The sequence below is a fragment of the Macrosteles quadrilineatus genome, unplaced genomic scaffold (assembly GCF_028750875.1).
Source record: "Macrosteles quadrilineatus isolate MER2022 unplaced genomic scaffold, UCM_ALF_1.0 Scaffold_7__1_contigs__length_78375512, whole genome shotgun sequence".
NCBI lineage: Eukaryota > Metazoa > Arthropoda > Insecta > Hemiptera > Cicadellidae > Macrosteles > Macrosteles quadrilineatus.
In genome coordinates this window covers 36,736,539-36,763,573 of record NW_026542600.1, presented here as the reverse complement: position 1 = coordinate 36,763,573, position 27,035 = coordinate 36,736,539, and the positions used below count along the sequence as shown (strand labels likewise).

Genomic DNA, 27,035 nt, shown 5'->3' with positions numbered 1-27,035 from the left:
TTTGTTTTCATGTAAATTATTCTATATAAAAAAAAACCTGACCAAACTTTTCTCAGTTTTAGCAATAGGTTGCCTTATATTAGTTAACTTAGCAAATTCAAATTTGAGTAGTAACTCTGAGAAAAAAGGGAAAGTATGTTGAAAATAACAAAACTGATATCCAATATTTTGTTTTATTGTTGTTAAAACACAACAATTAAATTATAACAATGATTTCTATACATTAAGTCATTGAACAGTTGAAATTACATAATTAAAAACAAAACTGTATAAAGATAGACAGCTTATTTCAAACTACTTATTTACAATTTTGCATTATGATTAAAATTAGAAAAAAGATAAATTATTCAAAATGTACATTCAATATTAGTGTTCCATTAATCATTATTATGCAATCTTCAGGTTTATTATGCAACATATAAAAATAGTTTTATTGCATCAAATCAATTTTTGTTATGCAGGAGAAAAATAGTAACAAGAATAATCAATAACAATAAAATCCCATAACAGTGTATATAAGCTTATATATAAACAACGCTTTACAAAATTACAAACCATTTATATGTGGTGGCTTCAAAATAAATCTTGCGCACAATTTAGTTACAATATAATTTGTATAAGACAATATAAAAATGATTCTGAAATGTAAAAACTGTAACAGATTTTTGTAAAAATGTGAAAAAGAAAAGAAGCAAAAAAATAATATTGTGTAATACTTTTAATCTGTTTACCCTATTATCAGCTAACTTATTCCTAACGAGGCTTTCAACTTTTGATTGAGGTACTGTACTCTGGTTGTGAGTTTACTGCGAGGGTTGAAATCGACAAAGTCCACTACAGCGACTCTGTATCCCATGAGATGAGTCAGGTCTTGGTATAGCTTGGTGACTCCCGTAGGCTCTTTACGGCCATGGGTCATGTCGTGGTAGTCCCATACCAGAACAGCAACTCTGAAACCGAAGATGAGTTTCAGCATTGACTATTCGCTTACTAGACACTACCTATAGTGGCAGTGGCGTAAGTACAATGAGCAGCACATCCCCTCCCCCCCCACAGTACATGTGGATAGCCCCCCCCCCTCCTACCAAAACATCACCACTTATTTTTTATTCTTTATCTCAGCAAAGGCCGTGATCACGGCAAAATCCAAAAACTCGCTTGGACAATTTGTTGTCGCCTCCATTGGTCATGGAAACATCGTCATTGTTTCCCGTGATTGCCACAAAATCTTGAATGTCTTCTGCGTTTATGTAGACATCTTCCGTGGTCACAGAAACACATAATCTTTTTTCTACAATTGTGACAATCATGAATATATTCCTCGGTCTTGAAGACATTATATTCGTCTCCCGTGGCTACGGAAACAACATCATCTTTTATGCGGCAAAATAATGAATATATTCTTCGGTTTTGTATACATCATCTTTGTCTCTTGTCAGGCTAGATTGCAGTACTGGTCTTCAAAATTTTGAGGATAACTCACTCTTCTGATTAAAATCATCAGAAATTCTACACATTTAAGAACGCATTAAACGTGAGAACAGTAAGCTTAGACTTGGTCTTTGGAGATGGTTGAACCAGCAAAAATACTGGATGATGTTTCATATATGCAGTGATCCAACTCAGTGATGTTAGGTTGTAGCTTGTACTAAGAATAGATTGCTGCAAATTACCAAATTGTCAACAAGCGTTTTTAACAGTTCAACAACACAATCATCTGCCGAAGACCAAGTTTTAAGTGTCTGCTGAACTTGAAAAACCTACATTTATTTATTTACTTTTATTTTATGCCCCACGTTCGACACCTCAAACCATTTTATTAAGTTAAATATTAATTATAAGTTAATTAAGTTATTATAAGTTAAAATTAAGTTTAATTTTTCTGTATCAATACTTTGTTAAGAATTGAACAACTTTTGGAGTTCAAATAAAAACTTTTTAGGTGGAGCGGAATATAGAATCCCCCACCAAAACTACAATCTACCCAAAATACTGTTGGTGTCTACACCAAAGAAATTTTTTATGAAAAATAATCCTCAACACTTCATGGGAAAGCAGTATGAACCTCTTAAACATTAGTCTATGTGCCAGGAATTGAACCTGTCTTGCACCAAAGTCTGCGACGCTAACTCCTAGACTAAATTATAAAAACCTTTATAAAACCCTAACTGCCAGTCACCATGGAATTACTGGTGTGTGCAATGATTTAAAAACTACGATACCGTTGCAGTTTAAGCCATACAGGCAAGCCAAAGGTAAGATGTGGCCAGTCTCGAAAAACAATATTAGGATCATCAACCCAAGAGGTAACAATGAGATTTTAATACTAAAATCTATTCTCTTACTTTATTCCTTTCTGAGTGTCAGGGCCTGATCGATCGATCCTTTCTTTAGTTTTCTTGTCAAACAAGGGTAAAGGTGAAAACTTGGTAGTCATCACGCATTCAACATCTGAAAAATGAAAATTTATTTAGTAGATTATTGAAAATATAAAAATTTATACAATTCCCTAACAATTAACTATTACTGTACTGTTGTAGATAAATATGAATAGTAGGTAGAAAAGGCCTAGTGTGTTTAGGAATTAGATAAATATATATGTTCATTTTGCAATATGTACTATATGTAGTCAATATTTCATCGCAGAGTGGGTATTTCAGCAAAGTGATTCATGTTTTGTCTTAGCACCAAAACATGAAATGATCACCAATAATAGTTAATACTTTTACTTATTTATAATTAGCTATATACTTAAGAAAATGAGTACTAATTGCAATTCTGAAATTACCGATACTTTGCACATTTATAATTTGAAGACTAACAGCAGAGAACCTTATCATGATAATGCAGCTTCAATCACAAAGCGTAAAGGGAATATCTTACACCTAAAATTCCACCCCAAATTACCGTAGTTATCAGTTTTAGAGAATATTTTTTTAGGTTTTCCTAGGTGCGGAAGCAGAACGGACTCCTCTTGTCTTAGGTAATTTAATGATACAGTTTTCCTAAAGGCATAGTGGAACGCCATGTTAATCGCTTTCCGCTCTTTGCGTTCTGCGCTCCGCTTCCACGCCTAGGATAGGTACTTGGTATTTTTGATAAAGGGCTCTAGGCAAGGATTTGCAACTGAGGTCTGGAAAGCACAGGTTATTCTAAAAGTGTTCTGCAAGAGTCTTTGAAGAAAGATTTATGACGAGGAGTAGAGTATTTGGCTATCTACAGAAGAAATCCAGCTCAAAGCATGTGTTCTACCATACAACACCCTCGCCCTGTGGAAGTGTCACACCCTACAGACTTATGCAAGTTTTCCCTCAGTCAACGCTACCTTCTATTGATGTATCCTCCTCAGACAGTTGTCCAGTCTCATTTTTCTACAACTCTTAGTATAATTCAGATATGCCTCTCTGAACACTATCAGTTTCAAAATCAACCAAATAGATCAAATTAAATCGACCAATTCTTTAAATATTCTCTCACTTTATTGAATTACTCTCCTTTGAGCTCCACCTAAAAATATTTTAGAGGCAAGCAGCTCTGTCTTGATCTTAAAAATAATACAAAATTTAATTTTTACTATATATAGAAAAAATGGAAAGAAATAGTTTACCGATGATGAAGCCCATGTCAGTCTCAATGTTGGTCGCTAGGTAGTGAGTAGAAGGAAGCAGATTCATCATAGTCTCCTGGACAGATACAACCAGACTTTGCTTCTCCTTTGATCTGAGAAGTGGAACTTTCCAATCTTGAGACATGTCTAACAACGGTCCTACAGGTGAGAAAATATATTAGCTTATGATTTGTCTCCAAAGAAATGTAGCCTGAGTCTTACCTTTAAAAAACTCTTATATATTACATTCTCACACATTTTTACACATTGTATTCTGTCCATAGGGTTAATAACTTCATAAGAACAAACCAACAACAAACCACAATTCCTAACTTACCTTGGTCTTGTTAACTACAGTGGTTAAGGATTCAAGTGAATATTTAGCCATATTCAGAATGTGATGTTGGTGAAATTTGATATGTTGTTCTTCATGAAGTGTTTTAGTAAAAAAAAATATTAAAGGCATTTTAGGAGATATTTAAGGATGTATTTGAGCAAATGGCACGAAGAAAATTAAATTTCATTCGCCTTTGTTTTTCTTACTTTCTTAACTGGATTCCACGGCCAAAGTAGACTTGGGTATTTGGAAGACGACCGTTAAATCAACAAAGTCATCTCCTATTTTCCTAGTATTCTAAAGACTCTAATGCAATAGGCTTACTATTTGATCATTTAATCAACGATTTAACAATACTACAAAGAGTAAATGTTTATATTATTGAAAGTAGTTTTCTAATTTGAAAAAATATACACATGCAAAGGCTTTGTAAACAACATAAACCAAGTAAGTACCTTGATACTTCCTCCTCAATTTAGCAGCACCGTTGATGTTTAACAGCTTCAACTTCACAGGGATGGTGAGTCCTTCTGAAAATAGAATCTGATAAAACAGGTAAAAATATCATTAGTAACCATAAACATAAGGCAAACCGTTGTGGTAAAGACTATGTCAATTAGGAAGGCGTTTAAGGTGGGCCGTGCGAGAGTGAAAGACAACTTCTTCACCACTCTTAGCTTCTCTGAATATTCTTATCAAAAAAGATCTTACAACAGTTTTTGAGATGACTGTACAAAATATCAAGTGATGGTGGTGAGGGAAGAGTTTTGAAGCACACTACATCCTGCTTGCCATTCTAAATTATTCAATCTCCACCAGTTGCCATACATTTCGTCACTTAAAATATCTGTAGTCAAAGCCCGTGTCTGTTCTACAAAATCTTTTCAAAATAAAACAATAAAAAAGTTTACAGAAACATTAGTCTTGGCGTTACTAAGCCTAACCTAGCTATGAAATTCAAGTTAGCACTGCTTCTAAGTTGTAGAGTCACACTAATCGTACTAACCCAGCTGGTTAGTGGTTAGTTGTAAAGAGCAATTGTTGACCACATGACTCATTATCTAATTTTCAGCACCACAACCATCATTGATCCAGATGAATCCCCAGGAGTTACAACTAATACCAACATGGGTGCAAAATAGTGTCTAAATAAAAAAAAAATCTAATCCTTAAGAGGGAGTTGCATGTCACCTGCTTTTGTTTGACAGCAGAGGTTATCAGCTGGACTAGGGATTAAGCCTTTTTTCTTTTGATAAATATATCCAAAAGGCATTGTCATAGTCGTTTTGGACGAGACGAGAAGTGATATTCCACCAGTCGGCTCAAAGAAAGAGCAAAAAAATATATTTTTATGACTGCTTATGCAAAAAAAAACTTATAGTACTTGTGGTAATGGGTGTGTACCACGGTCATTGGGGGCAAAGTGCGTACCTTTTGACAAATTGTAGTTGGATTTCAAACTCTGTCCACGATTCATATTTAAAGTCACATAGAGCGAGACTTAAAGGTCTATAAAACCCTTCCTTCTGCATGTAAGCATCTGAAGTAAGACATTTCCAATCCATGAATCAATAAAGCTAGAAACTTCCAAACTTAAACCAAAGACAATAACCCCCTTCCCCTTTTAGCGAATTTTCCCTATAGGGGATAAGCTATTACCGTAGTACTCATGATAAGACCTGGACCCGGGACCGATTTAATTATTCGTTTTGAGGTCCCTAGAGACCAATAACACCATCCGTTCAGATTCATATATATATATAATATATATATGTATATATATATATATATAAATATATATATGTGTCCGTTAGCGCGATAACTCAAGCAAAAATCATCCGATTTTGATGAAATTTGGTACAAACATGTAAACCTGGGTTTATTCAAACGAGTTTGCGAACCAGCATGATCGGACTATGGGAACAGGGGTTTATGGGGGGTTTAATGGGACAAAAATTGGTTTTTCCCATTTTTGACCCTTATAACTTAAAATTTAGCATTTTTTTCCAAATCATTGTTGAGCTTAAAAAAACAAAAAATTTAGTATATTGAAGCGTTATTATGTGTCTAATGGTTACGGAGAAAATTCCAAAAAACTGTAAACTTAAAATTCCCATGTCATTCTTATGGAGAATAAGTAAACTGTTGTAGTTTGCTTGTTTATGATCATATTTTGATCAAATTTGGAAAATGCGTTCATTTCATTTTACTATTAACATTTTACAAAAAAACACCTTTTTACCCTCCCTGTTGCAGCAAATCTAAGTACTCGTTAAACTAATGTTATTTAAATAGGGAATAAATGTGATATTTTTAAGGAGACATTTTAGTCTAAATCCAATCAGGCCAATGGAAATTCGCTTAGTCTGCAGGATTGCTGCGGCGGGGGTATTTCAGGCATACAGCAAACCCCATTATGATTTAATTTTGTGTGAATTGTTAAGTATATTTTAGGGATGGAAGAGACTGGATATTACGTTCGAGACGAGTATTTATTTTCTCATCATAATTCAAGACGAGATAATAGATCTCATTACTATTGGGAATTATTCGTTTGCACAATAGGCCTATCACAATGGTTAATAAATAACAATAAAGTAGTGATGGGTGGATCCAAGAAAATGTCGGTACCGGATCTGGATCTTGAAAAATTCGGATCCGGATCTTCGGATTCATATACTGTAAATTACACTCATACACTCATAAGGGCGGTTTAAAATAAAACGTATTTAACAGAATACCAATTTAAATCATACTGTTTAAAATTAAATTGGTAATGTTTAAAGGTTAATATATCTTATCATAGATTATTCTCCAGTTGAGCCCATAATCCCTCATTTTTTGGAGACACTAAAACTATTCAAAATCATAAAATGAAACTTTGTGCTAAGTTTGCATGACCACCAAAAGGGTATCTGTGTATATTTTACTATAGTTCGATCTTGAGTATGCTATATCAGCTTTGTGTTAGTAAAAAAATCGGGGGGAAATCAGTCTTGTACATGGATACAGACAGCTTTGTGTTAGTAAAAACAATCGGGGGAAATCGGTCTTGTACATGGATACTGACAGCTTTGTGTTAGTAAAAAAATCGGGGGGAAATCGGTCTTGTACATGGATACTGACAGCTTTGTGTTGGTAAAAAAAATCGGGACAAAATCGGTCTTTTACATGGATACAGACAGGTTTGTGTTAGTAAAAAAATCGGGAAATAATCGGTCTTGTACATGGATACAGGCAGCTTTGTGTTAGTAAAAAATTCGGGAAAAAATCGGTCTTGTACATGGATACAGACAGCTTTGTGTTAGTAAAAAAATCGGGACAAAATCGGTCTTTTACATGGATACAGACAGGTTTGTGTTAGTAAAAAAATTGGGAAATAATCGGTCTTGTACATGGATACAGACAGCTTTGTGTTAGTAAAAAAAATCGGGGGGAAATCGGTCTTGTACATGGATACTGAAAGCTTTGTGTTAGTAAAAAATCGGGAAAAATCTGAAAAAATCGGATCCATCAATACCGGATCCAGCCCAAGATCCGGAATTTTTTGTATCCGATCAGATATTTATTTATTTATTGAGTTACATGTCAGTACATCGTAATAACAGGACATATCGTCAATGGTTAATTAAAGACTTAAAACTAATAGATAAAACTAATACATCTGTATTCACACAAAATCAACTGAATCTTCCCAAAATACAACATCGTTACATGACAAAAAATTTAGCTAGAAGGAGTGGGAAGGTTTATTTATACCTAATTCCAGCAGTCCTTAAAATAATCTGCCAATGAAAAAAAAGGATTTAGTCTTGGGCCATTCTTTTAAAGAAAGTCTAAACTTATAGGGATTTTCTAGAGTAATTAAACTTGTTTGTAAGTTATTTAGGATTTTTGGACCAATGTATTGTGGTGATGACTCGAATATTTGTAAATTATGAGCTACAGGTTTGATAATGTTCTTTATATGTTGAGTTTGGGCCTCCATAAAAGTGGATACCGGTTTTAGCTCGGATCCGGCGGATCCGGTAGTCCCATATCCGGATCCGACCATCACTACAATAAAGCACTAATAAAACAACAACTAAAGTACCATAACTAATTATTTATTACAAAGGTTGATACAAAAGAGAGTGTACAAAATAACAAAAGCCTACAGGAACTTAAAAAGTTATAAAATCTTAAACATGATAAAATCAAAATAAATAAGACATCTTTAAAATCAAAATGTAACATGCATACCACAACTAACTGTATCACAATAAAAACTGTCTTTAACACATTTGCTGCGGCCCATTTATGGCTGGAGTGGATGGCTCAAGAGATGAAAGAAAATGTTAGTAGGCCTTTGTTTGTACAGTGTTACTGCTGATCTCAGTGATAACAATTTCATATACAGTAAAACCTAGTATATCCGGTATAGACGGGATCAGGGTAATAATGGATAAACGAATTACCGGATAAACCCATTTTTGAGACGTACACAGTTAAAAAATTCCTTCAGAAAGTCTCTTGAAATACTAGCAAAACATGAGCGGGTTGAAGTTGCGTTTCCTTTGTGAAGGCATTACTTTTTGTTTTTTTTATTGTCTCAAAAAAGGCGCGGAGCAACGTCAATCTTGCTCAAATTAACGAAATTAGAGACTCGTCCATCCCTAATATATTTATGAACCAAACGCCAACCACTGTTTCTTTCCTTCTTCTTAGTCCCCCTTTTTCCTGTTAAATATTCTTTTACTAAAGAACAGCCCATGAGATTATCGAAAAATTGATTTCCTACAGTATAAACAGCAACAAGTTAATAAAGACAATAAGGTTTTACCTACCTGGATTCAGCGCTTGAATTTTTTCAATGAACTCTGAAGACAGCACAGATTTGAGCTGCTCGGTAGTCTCTTTGTTTAATACCGTAAGAGACCAGACCACATCAAGCCACTCATAAGGGTCTGATACTCCACTTGATACTAGCTGGTCAAGTATGATCTGTAAACGGAAAGCTGTTGGAATGTGAATTTATAAAGAAAAGTCCATAAAGCCGCTTGTACAGGAGGCCAGTAGAGCAGGTAGGTAACGGGCCAGGTTACTTGCCTTTAATGTATTTCAAGTTACATGAGGCAGGTGGCCTGCCCGCCAACTGGCCTCGTGTAAACATGGCTTTATGTCCATTTTCTTTCTTGGAAGTAAGAATGTTGTATAAAAATAAGACATAATATGACGTACTTTGTTGTTCAAAGCAGGTGTTAAAATTGGTAGAACCCTGATTAGTCTCCTCATTGCAGCCACAAATTATGTGATTGAAATCAACGCTCCCACCACGTATGAATTGTGTTCGGTGATTGGATTTTGTGGTCTAAAGCTGAAGTCAACTGAATACAGCCTCTCAATCAAAAAGCCAAAAGAACTCATGTAGACAGTTTTCGAAGGAAGTAAACAGTATCAGCACTGCAGCCTGCCTGCAGTGGGTTCTAAGGTCCAAACCTAATGCCTCTCAAGATATTTTAAGCTACCAGCAGGGTATTTACCACTGGGGTTGATGGAAGTCTCAATTTCTACTCGAAACTCATTTAGTTGGCTGTATTTACGAGAGTGGTAACACAGGAGTGTCTGGCTGCAACGATAGAAGTTATTGGCTGAGAACTGATTTTGAAAGCTGGAAAATAGCCAGGAGGGTTGTCACTCCCTCTTAAGTCAAATGGACAATCAACCAGTTTGGCCCATTTAAGTCTCCTGGAGGGGGATGGAATCTATTCAGCTATGCTTCAGCAAGGACCGGATGCCCTTACCCTCCTGTGAACTCTTTAGAGCAAGCCTGGCCTATGGGTACATTCCTCAGGCCTGACGTTACGACAGGGTGGTCTTCATTCCCAAAAGAGGATAAGCAGACTACTCTAAGGGCAAATCTTCCAGGAAGAAATCTTTGGCATCTTGGCTTGTGCCAACCTAGGACTAGCCAGACGCTACCAAGAAAAGAATATATTGATTCATTGATTGGGTCTTGACTATCAGGTGGCTCTAAAAGCTCTTGACTCTACTAAGTCACTGCAAAACTCACTACAAAGCTAGTTTGGGAGTGCTTAAATGCCCTCTGCAAACTTGCACCACACAACTCTGTAAGTCTCGACTGGATTGCGGGCCATGTAGGCATGGGTGGAGATGTGGCTAAGAGTGCAGATAATCTGACAAAAAGGTGAGAGCATGCCATTCCTTGGACCGGAGTTAGCAAAGCAACCACTAACTATGCAATCAACAAATGATCCAGGGAACAATACCTCGAGCATTAGTACAATTATTCTGGACAACCAATTAACAAGAAGTTGCTCTCAGAACCTAGCACCCTCTTCACAATCTTTCGGCTGAAGTTGAGTAGAGGGAAGGTCAAGCCGTTAGTTGCTCTCATCACTGGAACCGGCTCAGGTAACACCTTCCCACTCTGGGAATCATCAATGACAACCAGGACTAGTCCAGAAGTGTTAACTTTACAACCAGTCAGAACTGCAAAGGTCGGCTGTGGTCGTTCTTCAGTCTCATTAAATGCAGTAACCAAAGTAAAGTGAATTTTGCAAGCCAATCGCAAGTAAAAAATACTCCAATGTCTGGGTGGAATCTTATGAACACCCACTGACGGCTCCTTTTGTGAATGAAAATGGTCTTCCACAAACCCCCTAACACACATTTTTATAGCTAAAAACTTTTCTGTGTTTACATCTATCAAATTGAAACTGATTGTTATAGGGATTAAGCCCTTCCAACAGAACCAAATCATAGAACGTGATTAAAATATCCCAGGAGCGTTAAAACATACCCTAACATATGTTAGGGGCTAGACTTCTTAATTCGTTAGGCCTACCATCAGGAATCAAGGGGGAAAATTCTTCAAGGGGGAGTACTTGAGGGCACCGATAAGAATCTAGCACTTGCATAATCTAAAACCTAGATGAGTTTGAAACTGCACCCATAAGTTAATAATTTTAATTTTACCCTAACGAATGTGAAAGTTTTGAGACCTAGAGCTGCGATCTAGCCAGATAATGCAGTAACTATGTTGTTTTCCTTATCCTATAGGCCTACGGATTAGTTTAGTTCATATGTTGTACTGTATTTCTGGTAGTCTATTAAGTGTTTAGTCAATGGAGGATTTGGAATGACTAGAAATAATTGCCCATTATGATTGGGTAGCAATTCATTGCGCTTTTTAAAAATAGATTGGCACTAAACAGATAGGGAACTTTCTCTTTCATACAGTTAAAACGTGTGGTTGTTTTAGAAATAAATAAAAAACACATCCAAGAATTCAACATCAGCTACTTTAACTTCAAACATTTTGCTACCAATATTTATGAGAAAAAATATTTTACCGGAAAAAGAACTTGATGGTTGTCTGGCAGGTGGTTGACAACAGCTAGTGTCAGAAGTAGAGATGATAGATCTTGAGGTGTGCAAGTGTCCTTGTGCTTTTCAACCCATTGACACAATAAGTTCAGCAGATCTGCAAAAACAAACAAAAACTAATTACTCTTTTGTAATCAATGGTTGGATAAAAAAACAGTCATTCCACACTGTTATTTAGTGCTCTATGTAGTTGTTATGATTAAATTATGTTAAATCAACGTTGATACACCAAGATGTGGCAAAAAACCGATCCATTTTCTGCAGCGTACTGTTCAGTGACAGGTCGTCTGAGAGTGGTGGGAGTAGGCTCGGCTCGTTGGAAAGCTTACACAATGCCATTTTTTGTAGTCATAGAGCAGTGGTCGTATGAGCTGTGGTTGTTATCGAGTTGTTTAAAAAAGTTATGATTAAGTCATTGCAACTCAGCAGCAGGTCCGTGCTTTTATTCAATTAGGTTGACAAAGAGATGTTCCGTCGTGATTATCTGTATGAATGATTACCAAATTATACAGATTATTATTCAAATCCATAGGGATGAAAATTAACCTCAAAATTTGTATAACTGAGTGGTCAGACATGTTCAAGGCAGCCGCTTGTTTTCGTGCTGGCCTACGAGGACTGCTTTCCACAGCAGCACAAACTCTATCGCATGTTTGTTGCCTGGCGTCCGACCAGACTTTGGAAGCCGTTGTTCTAATGTAAGTAACCCACCGCATTATTGTGCTACGGAACGGAACTTCTCCATGTCGCCTTAATTGAAAGAATGCATGAAACTGCCGCTGAGTAGCAAGAATGAATTCATTATCTTATAAAAACGACTCCATAACAACCGCACTAGCTCAGGCGACCGCTGCTCTATGACTACAAAAAATGGCATTGTGTAGGCTTTCCAACGAGCATACTCCCACCACTCTCGGACGACCTGTCGCAGAACAGTGCTCTGCAGAAAATAGATGTTTTTTTTGCCGCACCCTGTATAACATTATTGGTCTAAAGACACAAGTCGTAGATGAAATTCATTTGAAAGATAGAAAGAAGGGGGTTTGTTTTCCAAACCTAACTGTTAAGCATTCTAAATTGTATCTAGTGGTCAGTTTAAAAGCTTTATCCAAGAGTTGCCACAGCGTAATCATCAAACCTTTATTCATTGTACAATTTACGAGTCTAACAAACCTATGTGCTAAACAAAAATCATCTATACTGTCATTCCAAAATTTAAACAAATTCCCCTTCATATATATTATTGTTGTTGTTACTTTACAAAATCTGTCTAAACCCATAGCACCAGATAGTGCTGTACCTGGGATATAATATGTCCCAAAGATTATTTCACCACACTTAACACCATCCAGAAGTTATTCCCATGTTCAAATCAGCAGTTTAACAAGGTCGTTTCTTTAAGTGTTGCAAAGAATTTGACTTCTGATTAAAAAAACCCTAGTTATGTGTGATAGGGGCTTTGACTAGATGATATTGTTGGGCGTTGGTCCTATGTAAACTAATAACAGAAGTCTGGGAAATACAAGCAGTTAGATAGCAAGTAAAAGAAGGAACAAAGTCTTTAGTTACCTCCCCCTTCATAATTTGCAGTAAATGATTAAATAAAGTGTTTTTGTCGTAACAGCTGGTTTTATTTTTCCTATTTTCCTGTTAAAATTCAAAATAGACCACAATCACCAAGAGATGATCATACAGTTTAGATTGCCAGTGAAGAGTAATAATAAAACTAGGCCTATTAAAACATCAACCATTTTTCCCCTTTACTGAATCTTATTTTGTGCTCAACCAACTAAATCCAAAGATTTAACAGAAAGTTTATTACCTAGATGTTTGTAGCGTAGAAGTCCAAGACTTTTGATAACTGAACCAACAACGGCTCGCCGTGAGTTATTCATCAAACAGCTACAAAGATCTGCACACACACGTTCAACCAAAACCTGAAACAATAACATGGTACTAGTTTAAAATATGGTGCTTTAAAATACTATTTATAAAATTTTATGAGAAATATTAATTTTTTTTAAGTATTTCGTGTTAAAGTAGACTCCCTCTTATCCAGACTCCTTTTAACCAAACATCGGTTTAACCAAACTCAACTCGACAAAAGTTCCCTATATCTTTAACTAAACCATTTTTATCAGCACATCAGTTTAACCGGACTAGATCAATACGAAGTGGGTGGTACTAAAAAGAATTTTCACGTGGGAAAGATTTAGGAACAGTGATCACGTGTTTAAATACAATGCTCTCCCAAATTTAAGTAAAATATTTGGGTTGGTTTTTGGGTAATTCAGGGGATGTCGGTTTAACTGGACAAACTGTTATCCGGACAGGCCTTGGTCCCCAGTGAGTCTACTATATCCCAATGTTCAGAACTGTATATAGATCATGAGCAAAGAGAATTTTGAGTCTGACTTTGGTACCTAGTACAAATTTTCAAGAGTAAAATATTAATACATACAACACAACAATCACTCTTTGACGGCTCTTCTTGGTATAAATTGGTAAGTATTCAAATATGAGCAAACCGTACTTGGATGGCTTCACTAAGCACCGGGGATTTTTAATTTTTCAATATCAATTTTCATTTTTCAATACCACCGAATCTTAGACATATAATTGTGTAGAGTATATGTATATGACTCTACCCACTAGGCTTACATATAATTGTGTTTTGAGAAAATGCTCTATACAAGTACAATATTTGGTTAGTTTTCAAGTAAACTTACCTCGTCGTGAAAGTTAAGTGATGCCACGGCATACAACGTGTCTGCACACTGCTTAATGTCAAGTTTCTCTGTACTACTCGAGATATTGAAGGCTAACGATCTTAGTAACAGCGTGGATCTCCGCTTTTTCGAAGCTAACGTTGAAAGCACCTGAAAGTGTAAAATAATAAACGTAACAAGTAATATTTTTATAGTTATTCGGTATAAACAAAGAGAAACAGTTACTACGCATGAGGTTATATAGCAGAATGCCACTATAATTTCTAGGTGCACTGTTAAGACTGCTTTGTCAATTTAGAAAACCTTATGAAGTAGGATTTAACAGTACTTGTCACTAAGGACCAAAGTTGATCTTTTTTATATGAGATCAAGTTTATTGACCAAAGTTAAACCAAGGTTGGAAAATGAGGAAGAGAGACTATAGGTGGGTTCTCCTAGCTGCGGGGTATAAGCCGCAGGGGGTTGCGGTGTTGAACCTGTGGAGTCCGCAGAGCACACATACATGGTGCTACGTCAGGGTGTTTTCCTAGGAATCATACGCCGCGCCCTGCCAGCGGGGTTCAGACAGCAGAATGTGCTGACTCATTCTAGAGGAGTCTACGTCGCAGTCGAGAGAGACTTGAAGTCCGCACTCCGCGGAGTTTAGGAAAACAATATTCCGTCTTTGTCTGCGGTACAGTCTAAAAATGCATTGAACGTCCGCCTTTAAAATTGTTGAGTTATGACTTGAAAATAATGAGTTGCCATGAAATATATAGGATTGTAAAAAAAAATTGAAAAAAACAGAGTAGGAACACTGTTCCTACACGTTCCCGTCCTCACTTGTCCATTCTAACTTATTTACGATACAACAATGTTGTATTTTGTTTATCTTTACAAGTGAGCTCCTAAAACTGCTTCTATCTTGTTTTGCTGAAGAACAGACAGCTGTTACCATCGTATTCAACTATTTGGCCACAATGCAATACAATGATACTGAAGCATGAGGCTTGACCGTAAATTAAAGTCTGCAACGATCTCTTGTCAAGTTCCAAGTTAATTTCTTTGACTACTATATTATTCTAACTATTCCCATGATTAGATTTCTGTGGCCTAAGGCATTCCACCATCGCATGTTAGCATTGCTAGAATCCAATTTAATCCATTGTGACAGTAACATATTTTAGTCAGTGATTCACGAACAGACAGACTTACCTTAATCATCTGTGGTAGACTGATATTAGATACGAGTTTAGCAGCCTCATCATCACTTGCTACTCCTAGAACTGTGTTGAGATCCTGTGAGTTGGTTGAAGAGGATTTAGTTTGCTTGTCGGGAAACTTTGGAGAGCTTCCGAGTAGGGAACAAACAGAGGCAAACCTCGAGTCTTTCTCAAAATCTGCCGTCTTCACTTTGCCTTCTACTGTCCAATCAGCTAATACTGCCACAATCTGTAAGCAATTAAAAATGAATGTTGGTTGTTAAGATTTTTACTCCACTGTGACTCTGTTATAACTTTATTAATGATTGACTGTAGTAGAATTTTGTTATTTATTTCTTATGTGTGCCTCTGGCAAAAAAAGTTAAATTTTTTAAAGAGGTTGATGAGTTTTTACCCCTCATATACATATATATACATATATCCTCAGGTATATGGAAAATATACAGAAAAGGAAGGGATGAGCCAGTACAGTACACAGTTAAACTATACTAATAAAATTTAGTGGCAGATACGAGGATCCGAACACAACACATGTTTGTAAAAGATTCCAAGTTCGGTGCGCTACCAACCTATGACTAACAAAAAATTAATAATACCCTCACTGCGCCAATCCTGCAGAATAAGTGAATTTCCATTTGCGTGATTGCATTTTCACTAAAATTAATAAGGTCTGATTAATTCCCAATCAAAACAACAGTAGCGTACCTGGGGACCGATCTTTGCCCGAAGATTAGTATGCTCAAAAATAGTTTTAACAATAATAGAAATAGTTTTGTTTGAAAATACAATGTACAAACAAGTTCAATACAAAATTACAGACCATTTTAGGGCCTGATAGTTTTCAAAGCTAATTTATTGTCAGTAGTTCTTCCCCCATCAAATTAATTGTTCTATCTGAATTCATAATATCTAGTCTAATATCTTAATTGCTTAACAACTTTTTCCCTGGCTATACAAACATAAATATTTTTGAAAAATAATATATACAAAAATTAAAACACATTATACAACGCTTATTGATTACGTTTTATTATTGGGTATAGGAATTTGAAAAATGGGTGAAATTAACAAAGTTAAAAATGTTTACAGTGGAAATGAGGGAAAGATGGAATGGTCAACAAGGGAGTAAGAGTGCTGAGTGTTTGATGAAGATCAAGCAAGTGTACACCACTATCATTTGTTTACACATACAGTAGCCTAACAACCTTTCTAAAGTTTATTTTTTACTTTTTTTCCTTCTATGCATACTAGACCTACATAGGGAAAATATTGTTTTCACTAACATTTTGAAGTTTGAGTTTTGGGTGGAAACTGTCCCTTTTTTGTCTCCCTGAAGCCAAAAAAGTGTTTTTTAAGTGATGTCTGTGTGTGTCTGCATGTTCGTGAGATTTGTACAGAGCTACAGACCACACCTTTGGTCCGATTGTTACAAAATTGAGTAGGGCCTATGAGGATACTAATCCATGGTAATGCATGTGCAGGTATTCTATTACATTTTTTGGAAAATTTGTTTTCTAATGGTGATTTTCCCATAAAACCCCGTGAATTAACGGTAAAATCAGATTTTAAAAAACACCTTGAACAATTTTGATTGAGGTCCTAGGCTTTTCAATGTTATTTCTTTTGAAAAGAAGAGTGTGAAACAAAGGTAAAAAGTATTTATACTTCATTTCAAACGTTTTTTTATTACCTAAGCCTTTATTAAAGTTTAACTACCATATTCAAAGTCAGTTGGCTATTTTCCAGGCATTTCAGGTCAGGTTTACATTATCCAAGATTATGATTATCCACAATCATTTAGCCACTCATTGTTGTGGATACTTGGGACTTGGGAGTAAACTTTAAAGTATTAGGAAAGGGAAGGGAAGTGTCTAGTTTTGTAGAGAAGGTCAGTTGAACCTACATATTTTAAAATTCTGTGTGGATGAACCGACCTCTGTTTTTGCCCAGGCAGCGGATGATCCAAGGTTGATTAAGAAAGGGTTTATTAATTTGCTGAGGTCATTGGATGAACCAACATTTTTTGTTTGTAAACATTTTTGGCATACAAATTTTAAATAAATTGTTAATTCCATTTCATACTCTATTTGTGTACCGTAGTTGGTGTACTTTAAAAAAAAAAATTAAATGAGCTTCAACACACTTGAAAGCCCACTTTGTATATCATAATGAGACTCCGATTACAGAAGAACTAGGGCAACTAGGCTTACAAATAGGTATGGTTCTTGGGTGTAAAAGTACAGAAACTGTTACAATCAGCAGGGAGGTCAAGACAAACCTCTCCCAAATCAGTCCTAGGTTTACCCCATAAATTAAGTGTCACTTTAACAGTTCAGTAGTTCATTGCTTGTACATTTACCCACTTACCACTGATTATTGAAACAAAACATTACAATTACAAACACATTGGCTAAATAAACTAAAAAATAGCATAACATTTTCAGTTAATGCTAGAAATAAAAGTAAATTATAATAAATTAAGTTTTATAAAATTCTTTTTACTTTAAAATCAAAGCCGGTGTTTAGTAAACACGTTTAATCTATCGAGGAAAGGTTATGTCAGTCGTAAATGAGTTAATTTAAAATATAAGAGCAAACATTTTTCCTACTATACTAGTAGTACTCAGTGCTGTTGAAAAATTTTTCAACAAAGCAAATCATGTTCTGTAGTTGTGGAGTTAACTAAAAATTGTAATTATGTGTATAGTATACAGTATCACCTTGATTTAATAACCATGCATATTTTAAGGCCTAATCCAACCACATGGTAAGCAATTTTAAATCATAAACAACAATTTGTTAAGAAAAATAATACCCAAAAGCTTTGACAAAATCTATCCAGTCATTACTGGTCAGCGATGGATGTATGGCCCATGTTTACAACTATAGGGAAGCGGTGAATACAGAAACGGTTATACAATATTACTTATTTCCTTTGATCAATAATAGTTATTTGTGCAACTAGTGAGAAAAGTGGGCCGTAGGCGAGTGAGGAATGGTTTCTCGAGTGAGGCAATTGTACTTTGAACTCGAGTTGCACATTATACTTTTCCTACAGTTACCACAGAACAAATAAATTGGTGAAGAAACATAACATATTTTAACACAATTTCAATTTCAATATTTGTCATGAGAGCCGAAGCCCCCTGACTACATACCCGGTACCTATCGTGAGACTTACCCGGGCCCCATGATGTAGGCCGAAGCTAACGCATCAACCTTTTGCACATCATGGGCGGATGACTTAAGGTCATCAGGCTCATCGGCTGCCGAAGCAGACCCTTCGGAAAGAGGGTTGCCCCTCAATCCTAACCAGGGTTTCCGGCTACTTGTTTAAGCGTCACTCCACCTGGGTTCCACTAGGTCGGGACCTAGAGGACCATGGTAGAGCGCCCCGACGCATTTAGTGCAAGTAACACTCGGGACCTATCTAATCCCTGACAGGCAAACCCGCCATCGATAGCCAGAAGGAAGGGGACCGTCAGCGAACCCCAACCTCCCATTTACACCACTACCCGATCGAGGCCTTACCCAGTTGCTGGGAAACCAGAGATAACCAGAGCGATAGATCCCCAGATACCCCTGGCGGGCTCGGACCCAGCACCCGATCTACTTCGTTTGCCCGTCAGACCCAACATCACTGCCAGGCCATCAGGGTTTCCCAAAAGGAGGCAGGTATAGAAGTGGGACCCACCCGGATGAACCTATCCACCAGAGGTGGCGACACCCTTGACTCAATTGATGTTCCGGGAAGAACCCCCCACACTCAAGATAACCATACCGTCCGTGCTCAGAGACAGGGATTGGTTTGCATAAGTGCCTACAAACCGTTACCCTCACACTGCGGAAAGTTACGTTGCCCTTGAGTGTCCCCGTGAGCTACGGGTACTTGCCCGTTTTCACCTCCAGGAAAGGTTACTTCCAAAGTCGAGGATTTGCCACACTGAATGCTGGTCGCACACAACAAGCAGGCCGAAGCCCAAAGAACCACAGACACAGGTAGGTTAGAGAATATGATGCACTTCCATCTCTCCTAGAGCTAAACACCCCTCCATCCTGGATAAAGGAATGTCACTGGGACCCAATGCCCAGTCGTCCATGTCTGTGGCCTACTTGAAAATGCCGATACCAACACCGAGCAGTTACCTCCCCTTTGGGGGCTAGGTTTTTCACCTCCCAGGACGAGGCTACTTCCAAAGTCGAGGATATGCCTCACAAAATGTCAGTCGAACCCAACAGGTAGGACGAGCCCGAAGAACTCAAGTCACAACCACAAGCTACAGGCAGGTGAAAGATCTATGAACTTAATCAACATTAGCAGAGCTGAACACCCCACCACCCTGAATGGAGGAAATGTCACTGGGTACTCTCACTTTGGGTACAACCCAAAGAGGCTGGCTTGTCCAGTCGTCCATAGCTTGTGGCCTACCTGAAGTGCCGGTTCCAACACCGGGCAATTACCTCCCCTCTGGGAGAGCTAGGGTCCGCGTGGTCGCCAGGCCACGTACCCACGCAAGCGTGGGCCCCCTGCGGGTAAATATTTTAAATATTTTAACACAGAAGTGAACTTTTAATATAACATTTAATGTGAAGTGAAAAATACAACAGTACAACAGCTGACCAGCTGATTTACAGCCAGTGCTGCCAACGTATTTCGCGCGCATACGACGTTGCCTGCATGTTACGCGCTCACTATTTCGTGCCTTCACGTTGCAAATCTGGAGTGAGACAAAGTAATTAGAGTGAGACAATGTTAACATTGTCTCACTGATGAGCGAATTGGCCACTTTGCTTTCTCAAATCAGTGAGAGAACATGTACATTGTTAGGTAACTGTAGGAAAACATTTTAGACCTTCCACTTAGCTGTACAAAATACAATTTTACACCTGAACTTCAAGACCCCTGACATAAAGAACCAGCCAAACTTTTCAAAACTGATACAATTTTTAACCTGAACCTCAAGATTCCTGACATAAAGAACCAGCCAAACTTTTCAAAACTGATACAATTTTACACCTGAACTACCTGAAACTCAAGATTCCTGACATAAAGAACCAGCCAAACTTTTCAAAACTGATACAATTTTACACCTGAACTTCAAGATCCCGGACAAAAAGAACCAGCCAAACTTTTCAAAACTGATATAATTTGACACTAAACTTCAATATCCCTGACATAAAGAACCAGCCAAACTTTCCAAAACTGAATCAGCAACTGGATTAACTAACATGGAAATAAGCAACAAAACTAGCTTTATCATCGGACAAATTGTGTTTGTAAAATTAAAAGGGTACCCACACTGGCCAGCTAAAATTACTGAAATTTGTACAAATAACAAAAATTGCATCTCAAAATATAAAGTAATTTTTTTTGTGACAACAACACAGCTGACGTTCGAGAAACTGATATGTATTGTTATGAACAAAGTAAAGATCTCTATGGGAAACCAAAAATAGACAATTTTAAAAATAAAGTGTTCAACAAAGCCTTAAAGGAAGCAGAAAATGCCTTCTCTTGGAGGAAATCTTGCTCTCCCGAAATGCTTCACTGGTTGAAACACTAAATGAAGTAGAACTCCAATTAGAGAAGGAAAGACAACTAAGAATTAACATGATACGAAGCTTCCATTTCCCAATTGACTATTCACCACCAAAACAAAAGAGGGATGGCCAAACACACCAAAACAAGAATATTTTAGACCTTTACCCAAGAAAAACAAGCAAATTCAAACAAAAATTCAAAACCAGAATCTTTGTAAACTCGATGCACCCAGCAAACAGGCTAACCTACAAAGAAGACAGCAAGTTAAAATAAAATCAATAAGTAAAAATACAAATCAACTTACCTTCTTTCACCAAAACATGGACAGGATGACAAACAAAATTGAAAGACTTGAACACCTTCTACACAGCTCTAACCCGGACTTTGTAATTCTTACAGGACTAAAAAATTAATGCAATACACCATGCTAAATTGGCTGACTACACACTTATCAGTGCATATGGAAGGAAAGAACATATCAAAGGAGGGGTTGTTATTTACAAGCATTACAATATAACCAACAAAACCGAAAGTCTAGAGATAGAAGGATACAGCTTGGAAATGGTATGTGAAATAACAGCAATAAAAATACACATAAACAGGAAGAAGAGCCTTCTTCTCCTTGGAGTCTATCGACCACCTTGTGTTGACCTTGATACGTCACTACAAGTTCTGTCAGATGCACTAGACAGCCTTCCTACTCAGAGAACTGACACACTTATCATGGGGGACATTAACATTGACAGTTTGGATGAGGCTTCTAGAGAATCTGTTACACTAAATTCGCTATTGGATGGGTATAACATAAGAAGACTAGAGCTCCCAGCCACAAGAATCTCAAAGACCTCAGCATCCTCAATTGACATGTTGTGTTCAAATATTCACACCATGATTAAAGTTGTGGTCTCTCACACAGGTCTATCAGACCACACAGGACAATACTGCACACTGGACCTTCCAAAAACAAAAGCAGCAACAACATATACATCAAGACGGAACCTTAACCACAACAATCTGCTGATCTTAAAAAATGAGCTCTCCACTGTAACGTGGGAACATGTTTTGAGAACAAATAATGTGGAAGAGGCCTACTTTAATTTCAACCAAACGCTTGCAATTAATAATGCATGTCCAAAAAAAAGATTTCGGACTAAACAAAAAAGGGGTAAACGACTGATGTATGACGAAGAAACTATGACACTTAAAAAGGAGTTTTTAATAGCACAAGACTAATTTCTCCTAACTGGTCATCCTGATGACAAGAAGATAGCTACAGATAAGAAGAAATCTTACGACCAAAAATTAAAAAAGGCAAGGCAAGAAAGTGCTGCATACATTGAACAAGCAGAAAACAAAGCCAAAGCCATATGGAACACCATCAATAGTGAGAGGAAAGGGAGGAAAGAGCTTGACAACAATTCTACAATAGAACTAAATGACAATGGAAAGAAACTTACTGACCCTAAAGATGTAGCAAACCGCTTTAATTATTATTTTGTAAACATAGCTGAGGAGACATTAAAACAAAACAGCAGATACAACACACCACCAATAGCTCAAAATCCTCCAGCTACCACATTAAACACTCTCTCTTCCTTCCGTCCAACAACACCTGACGAGATAGGCAGGACCATTCAATCATTAAAGAACTCTGCATCATCAGGCATTGATGAAATATCTTCAAAAATCCTTAAAACATGTGCAGATGAATTAATAATGCCGCTAATGAAGATTGTAAACATGTCGATGGCAGAGGGGACTTTTCCAACCAACTTGAAAACAGCCTTGGTTTTTCCTAAACACAAACAAGGGGACCTACAAAACATCTCTAACTACAGACCTATCTCGCTGCTCTCATCTGTCTCCAAACTCATAGAGAAGAGTATAAAAGTAAGAATCCAGGAGCATCTTAGTCAAAACCAAGCATTGACAACCAGCCAACATGGGTTTGTTCCTGGAAAATCAACCACAACTGCTCTGATAGACCTTGTTGAATATATCATTGAGAACATAGAAAATGGCAACACTATCACCAGCCTGTATCTTGACTTAAGCAGGGCTTTTGATTCCTTGGGACATGATCTTATTCTAACTAAACTTCAAAATTTAGGAATCCAGCGAACAGCTCTGAAATGGTTTGCAAGTTATCTAAAAGGGCGAAGCCAAATGGTAGAAATAAAACACACAACAAAAGGGGTTACAGATACTGTCAGATCTGAATTGCTACCGACTAACAGAGGAGTTCCCCAGGGCTCTGTCCTAGGGCCAGTTCTGTTTGGCCTGTTTATTAATGACTTCCCAGAACACCTTGAGGAGTACAGCAAGATGGTCATGTATGCAGACGACACTGTGCTGTTTACAGCAAACAGAAACATAGATCAACTAGAAGTAAACACCTATATAGCTTTCAATATGACACAGGACTACTGTATGAAAAATGACTTAGTCCTCAATGAAAGTAAGACCAAGCAAATTACTTTTGGAAATAAAAAGTCTACAGTATCTGAAATGCCCAACCTTACAGCAGCTGAAGAAATTAAACATCTAGGTGTCATAATTGATGAAAATTTATCATGGGATCGTCATGTAGCTTGTCTTTGCCAAAAACTCGGGCCAGCTCGCTTTGCCATAAAACGAATCAAAGAGACTAGTACCCCTGAGGCAACGAGGACTGCATACCATACATTGTTTGAAAGCCATATACGCTATGGTATCACTGTCTGGGGTGGATCCACTATGGACAATCTTAACCGGGTCCTGGTTATGCAAAAAAGGGCTATCAGAATAATAGCAGGCATAAGTAAAGAACAAAGCTGTAGAGATGCCTTCAAAAACCTGAACATCCTGACGGTGACTTCCATCTACATCCTAGAAACTGTTTTTTACTGTGTAACCAAAGACCCGCCTAAACAAAGAGATATACATGAATACAACACCAGATATGCAGGAAACTACGTGCTGCCTGGCCACAGAACAGCAATGTTTGAAAAGAAACCACTGTATGCAGGAGTGAAGATGCTTAACAAATTACCAGACCACTTGAAAATTGGAGGCCCGTTGCTGATGAAGAGGAAGCTACGGAGATGGCTGGTAGACAAAGCTTTCTACACCCTAAATGAGTTCTTTGCATGGCAAGACCACACACAACACTGAAGAGGCTTTTCCATTTCACTTTGTATCTGTAAAATTTGACGCTGTAACATTTCTTGATGAAATTGTAATAAAGAAATTGTCTATTGCCTATTGTCTATTATTGTCTATTGTTGTACAACTAAATCGGCTGCTAGACTATTTAAGAATTGAAATAGAACACAGAGTATTTTATTATAAATCAGCCATCCTGTTACCAGACAAATAGGCCTAAACGTATTAATAGTTTTGGCATATACATATACTGTAGTTTAAATAAAAACGATAGCCTACATTGGTCATACCATTTTATCCAAATGCTGAAAAGTGTTGCACACGCTGAATGTATGCAGCTGTCAACTTCAATAAATGTGCCTACCAAAAGCAAATCTAGAACATTAGTGTCGGCTGCTAGACTTTTTAAAAACTACATTCAAGTTGAAAAAAAAATGAGACTAAAAATTTAAATTGTGGCTTTGACATTCCCTTACTCTTAAAATGTTGGTGTTTGTGCGACAACAAACTACAGGGTTGAGGAAGAAGACGAAGTGAACAGAATCAATTAACTACACAACCAATACCTGTAATAAATAGTTTACTTTTAACGTCCCATTCCTGAAAATATAAAATAGTATTTTAGGCCTGCAAATAATACAGGAAAGCATTTACCGTATAGATTGTTTAGTTCATCACACTCAATTTGTACGAAATAGCTCTTCCACCCCAAAAAACCTTTTAAAACCTACCCAAAAGTCCCCCCCAAAAAATATTTTTACGACGCACTCTGCGTAATTCCACCATAGGAGCGGGCACCCCTATCCATCAGTGCATTTTTCATTTATAAAATGTAAGTTACTATAATGTTCTACTCACCTTTAAGGCATGATGCTTTGTTAACTTTCGTATTTTAACTATGCTCAATAAACCATCCAAGTTTTGTGCTTCTGATATCAGTTTTGTTACAGAATCATCCATGTCTTGAGGGGTTTCTAATAATTTTAGTTTCTCAAAAGCGGCTGTAACTAGTTTTCCTTTTTCTTTGGAGATGGGCGCTTGCTTATCTTTAGTAACTACTGAAGATATTGATGTATCCGACTTGGCCTTTTCTAAATCTCCAGAACATTGCATGCTAGCTATTGGTTGCATTGACAGATTACTAGAAGTCCCTGTGTGACGTAACTGCTTCAACATACTTGGCGATGAGCGCAAATTTATAATTCGCATCATTTTCAGTTTTTTTCTCGTAAAAATTAATATCCACTGAAAATTAATGTGACATTAATTTTTACTGTAGCAAATTTCCCATAGAAGGAATAAACAATTCTATCAGAACATTTATAGATCTTGGACTCAATTTTAAATTTTAGAATAATTATAATCATAGGAACAATCAAATATATTACACATTATGCTACAAAATATGAAAGTACGGTAGGCTAAGTTACAGTGTTTAGTAGGTAAATATAAGATTGATTACACACACAATCATGCATTAAAAGGATTTTTGTGGCCCAACATGGGAAGCTAATAACTTACGGTGAGGTAAATTATGTTAAACTTGCTACATAACTAATTTGATGCTCCATTGAATATTCTACCATTGATAAATATTCATACCTCGTTTTGAAATCACAGATTTATTTTAATGATCCTGTTATTTATAAAACCAGCTTCAGTAAAATCTCACTAACTCGACACCCGGTAACTCAACAGCCAACAGCTGACAGAGCACACGCAAAAAACAATTCCTTCTAGAACATTTAGTTTTAATTGTGGAATAGGCCTATTCGACATTTCTTTGAAGATTGTTTAAAACTCAATATGTAAAAATATTCATATAGGCTAGGCTTAGTCTGTTATGTATTCATTCATTAAACCCCTTTGCAAATTTCAATGTTCTGGATAACCCGACAACCTCTTGGTTAAGTTAGTGAGGTTTTACTTATAGCCTATAAGTTAGCCTAAGTTAGCTTTCCTAAATGTTTTCCGACAATTGGCATAGCTTGTTAAGTAAATGGAAGTTCAATTTAACTCTTTTGGTATTTTTTAAGAATGAATTTATACTATGGGCCATTGAAAGCATGACAGTAGGTCTGCATAAAAGCATAATTTCAAAACTCTCAAACGAAATACAAAGTACCCTACAGAAGATCTTTAGGTAAACTGTCCCTAGATGTACCTTGTACCTTATGTGGAATAGGAAGTTTTTAAACATCAGAACCTACAATACAGTAGCCTACCGGTATAGGTAGGCCTACATGAAAAAATAATATCATTAATTGTATAAATTAAAACTATTTGGGTTAACCGAAACCCGGGTTAACTGAAACAGCTCCATAAAATAATACAGAGCTAAAATATAAGTAATATGTAATGCAAAATGCTTTAGTTGTTTAGTTTAAGGTATTATCTAGGCCTAACCCATTTAAACATTTCTGTAGCTGAAATAAAACACTGTATTAATATAAAAATTGTTTCAAATTAATTTTTCCTGCACACCGTGGTAAAAAATAGGCTATTTTTAGCATATGATCGGTTAACCGAAAATTTGGTTATCCGAAACGGCCCTCCCCCCTTTATTTCGGTTAACCGGGGGTCTACTGTACAACCCAGTTTACTTAAAAACTCACTAACATAGGCTACCTTTAGCTTTAACTATGGATCTTATTAGTAGGGTATAGCCTTTTTTAAGTTTTTAAGGAAAGTTAATCTGTGGCATAGGTTTAATTCATCTTTGGGATTTCAGACTTTATTCGCTGTAAAAAATAAACAAGTATAATGTTGAATAGCAAATAATGCGTCATTTTCTGATGTTGTTGTTGAAAACTAATAATTCTCCGTGAAATTCAAACCTGTTAACTTAATATGCCCTCAAGAAACAAAAACACAACATAAGATCAGAGGTTAGGTCATAGAAAGGTGGTTGAATGACGTAAACAAATAGCCTACCTGATTTTTAGGGTATGTGTCACAGTAAATTAATTTAAAATTTCAAAATTCTCATATCTAAATAGGTTTAGTTTTCTAACGGGCTTAATTTGAAAAATTTTGTAGATTACTTTCAGTCATTAATTATCATTACTAACTGCAAAAAAGAGCA

At 36.7% G+C, this 27,035-nt stretch overlaps 1 protein-coding gene across 2 annotated transcripts; it reads right to left on the bottom strand.

The window, feature by feature from the left end:
• Window positions 1–703: 703 nt before the first annotated feature.
• LOC128998632 (uncharacterized) lies at window positions 704–27,035 on the bottom strand. 2 transcript variants are annotated; one of them, XM_054424854.1, is made up of 11 exons: window positions 26,885–27,035; window positions 24,809–25,195; window positions 15,257–15,493; window positions 14,063–14,212; window positions 13,156–13,270; window positions 11,300–11,430; window positions 8,771–8,927; window positions 4,400–4,474; window positions 3,608–3,766; window positions 2,346–2,451; window positions 704–950 (listed from the first exon to the last, which is right to left on the bottom strand). In XM_054424854.1, exons 2-11 carry the CDS (start codon window positions 25,160–25,162, stop codon window positions 743–745), a joined length of 1,692 nt encoding a protein of 563 aa, XP_054280829.1. In that variant the 5' UTR covers window positions 25,163–25,195; window positions 26,885–27,035; the 3' UTR covers window positions 704–742. The 2 variants fall into 2 exon arrangements, with proteins under 2 accessions (XP_054280829.1, XP_054280830.1); XM_054424855.1 differs by having other exon boundaries at window positions 4,400–4,471.

Coding starts and splice junctions, on each gene's coding strand:
- LOC128998632 (XM_054424854.1), bottom strand. CDS start 25,162: ATGATGCGAATTATAAATTTGCGCTCATCGCCAAGTATGTTGAAGCAG. Junction 4,475..8,770: donor AATTCAAGCGCTGAATCCAG/GTAGGTAAAACC, acceptor TTCTATTTTCAG/AAGGACTCACCATCCCTGTG. Junction 951..2,345: donor GACACTCAGAAAGGAATAAA/GTAAGAGAATAG, acceptor CTTCGGTTTCAG/AGTTGCTGTTCTGGTATGGG.